This window comes from Etheostoma spectabile, chromosome 5 (genome assembly GCF_008692095.1).
Source record: "Etheostoma spectabile isolate EspeVRDwgs_2016 chromosome 5, UIUC_Espe_1.0, whole genome shotgun sequence".
In the NCBI taxonomy this organism is placed as follows: Eukaryota; Metazoa; Chordata; class Actinopteri; order Perciformes; family Percidae; genus Etheostoma; species Etheostoma spectabile.
The window spans coordinates 10,288,220-10,288,869 of NC_045737.1; the positions used below are offsets into that span (position 1 = coordinate 10,288,220).

At 46.0% G+C, this 650-nt stretch overlaps 1 protein-coding gene across 1 annotated transcript in view; it reads left to right on the forward strand.

Moving 5' to 3' along the window:
* Positions 1 to 650, forward strand: part of polr3d (polymerase (RNA) III (DNA directed) polypeptide D) — a gene marked incomplete at its 5' end in the record, with an annotated part of 15,452 nt that overhangs the window by 6,819 nt on the left and 7,983 nt on the right. The window contains 1 exon segment of the mRNA XM_032516781.1: positions 377 to 624. Within this exon segment, the coding sequence (XP_032372672.1) occupies positions 377 to 624 (248 nt within the window).

Sequence of the window (650 nt, forward strand, 5' to 3'; positions counted from 1 at the left end):
ATTAGACAACTCATCGATTTCATCTTTTTTGTTTTGCTGCTTTTTTTTTTTTTTACGAGTCCACAGAGTCGAATGACGAAAAGCTTATTGGGAGACTATGTCAACGCTTATAGGAAATAAGTATCGGCATTGTTCGCACTGCTGCTCTCTGAAAATACACATAATTTAAAAAAAAAATGTATGATAATAGTAAATTTAATTTGTAATGCACTTTTATATTTACTCAAATCCCTAAGTGCTAGGCAATAAAACTGGTAAGTGCGGGGAAAAAACACATGGAGAGCACGAAAATAATAAAATAAAAAAAAGTAAAAAATTGAAAGGCAAAAGGAAAAGGGCGAGAGTTTAAACCATTATCCCCTCTTCCCCTCTCCAGTGAAACAGGAGCCCGAGGAGATGGAAATAAAGAAGTCGGACGGGTTCTTCCGGCCGCCCCCCCTCCCTGAGCCCGACGTGCTCCCGGACCTGCTGCACCGGTGGAGTCTGGGTAAAGGGGAGGAGCTGTTCTTCATGCAGATGCCCGACACGCTGCCCGGCCAGCCGCCCACCCAGGAGCACCGGCCCGTCAAAACCGAGGTGCAGTCGGAGGACGGGCAGTCGGTGCTTCTGAAGACCGAGTCCAAGGTACGCACATCAGAACCAGAACCAGA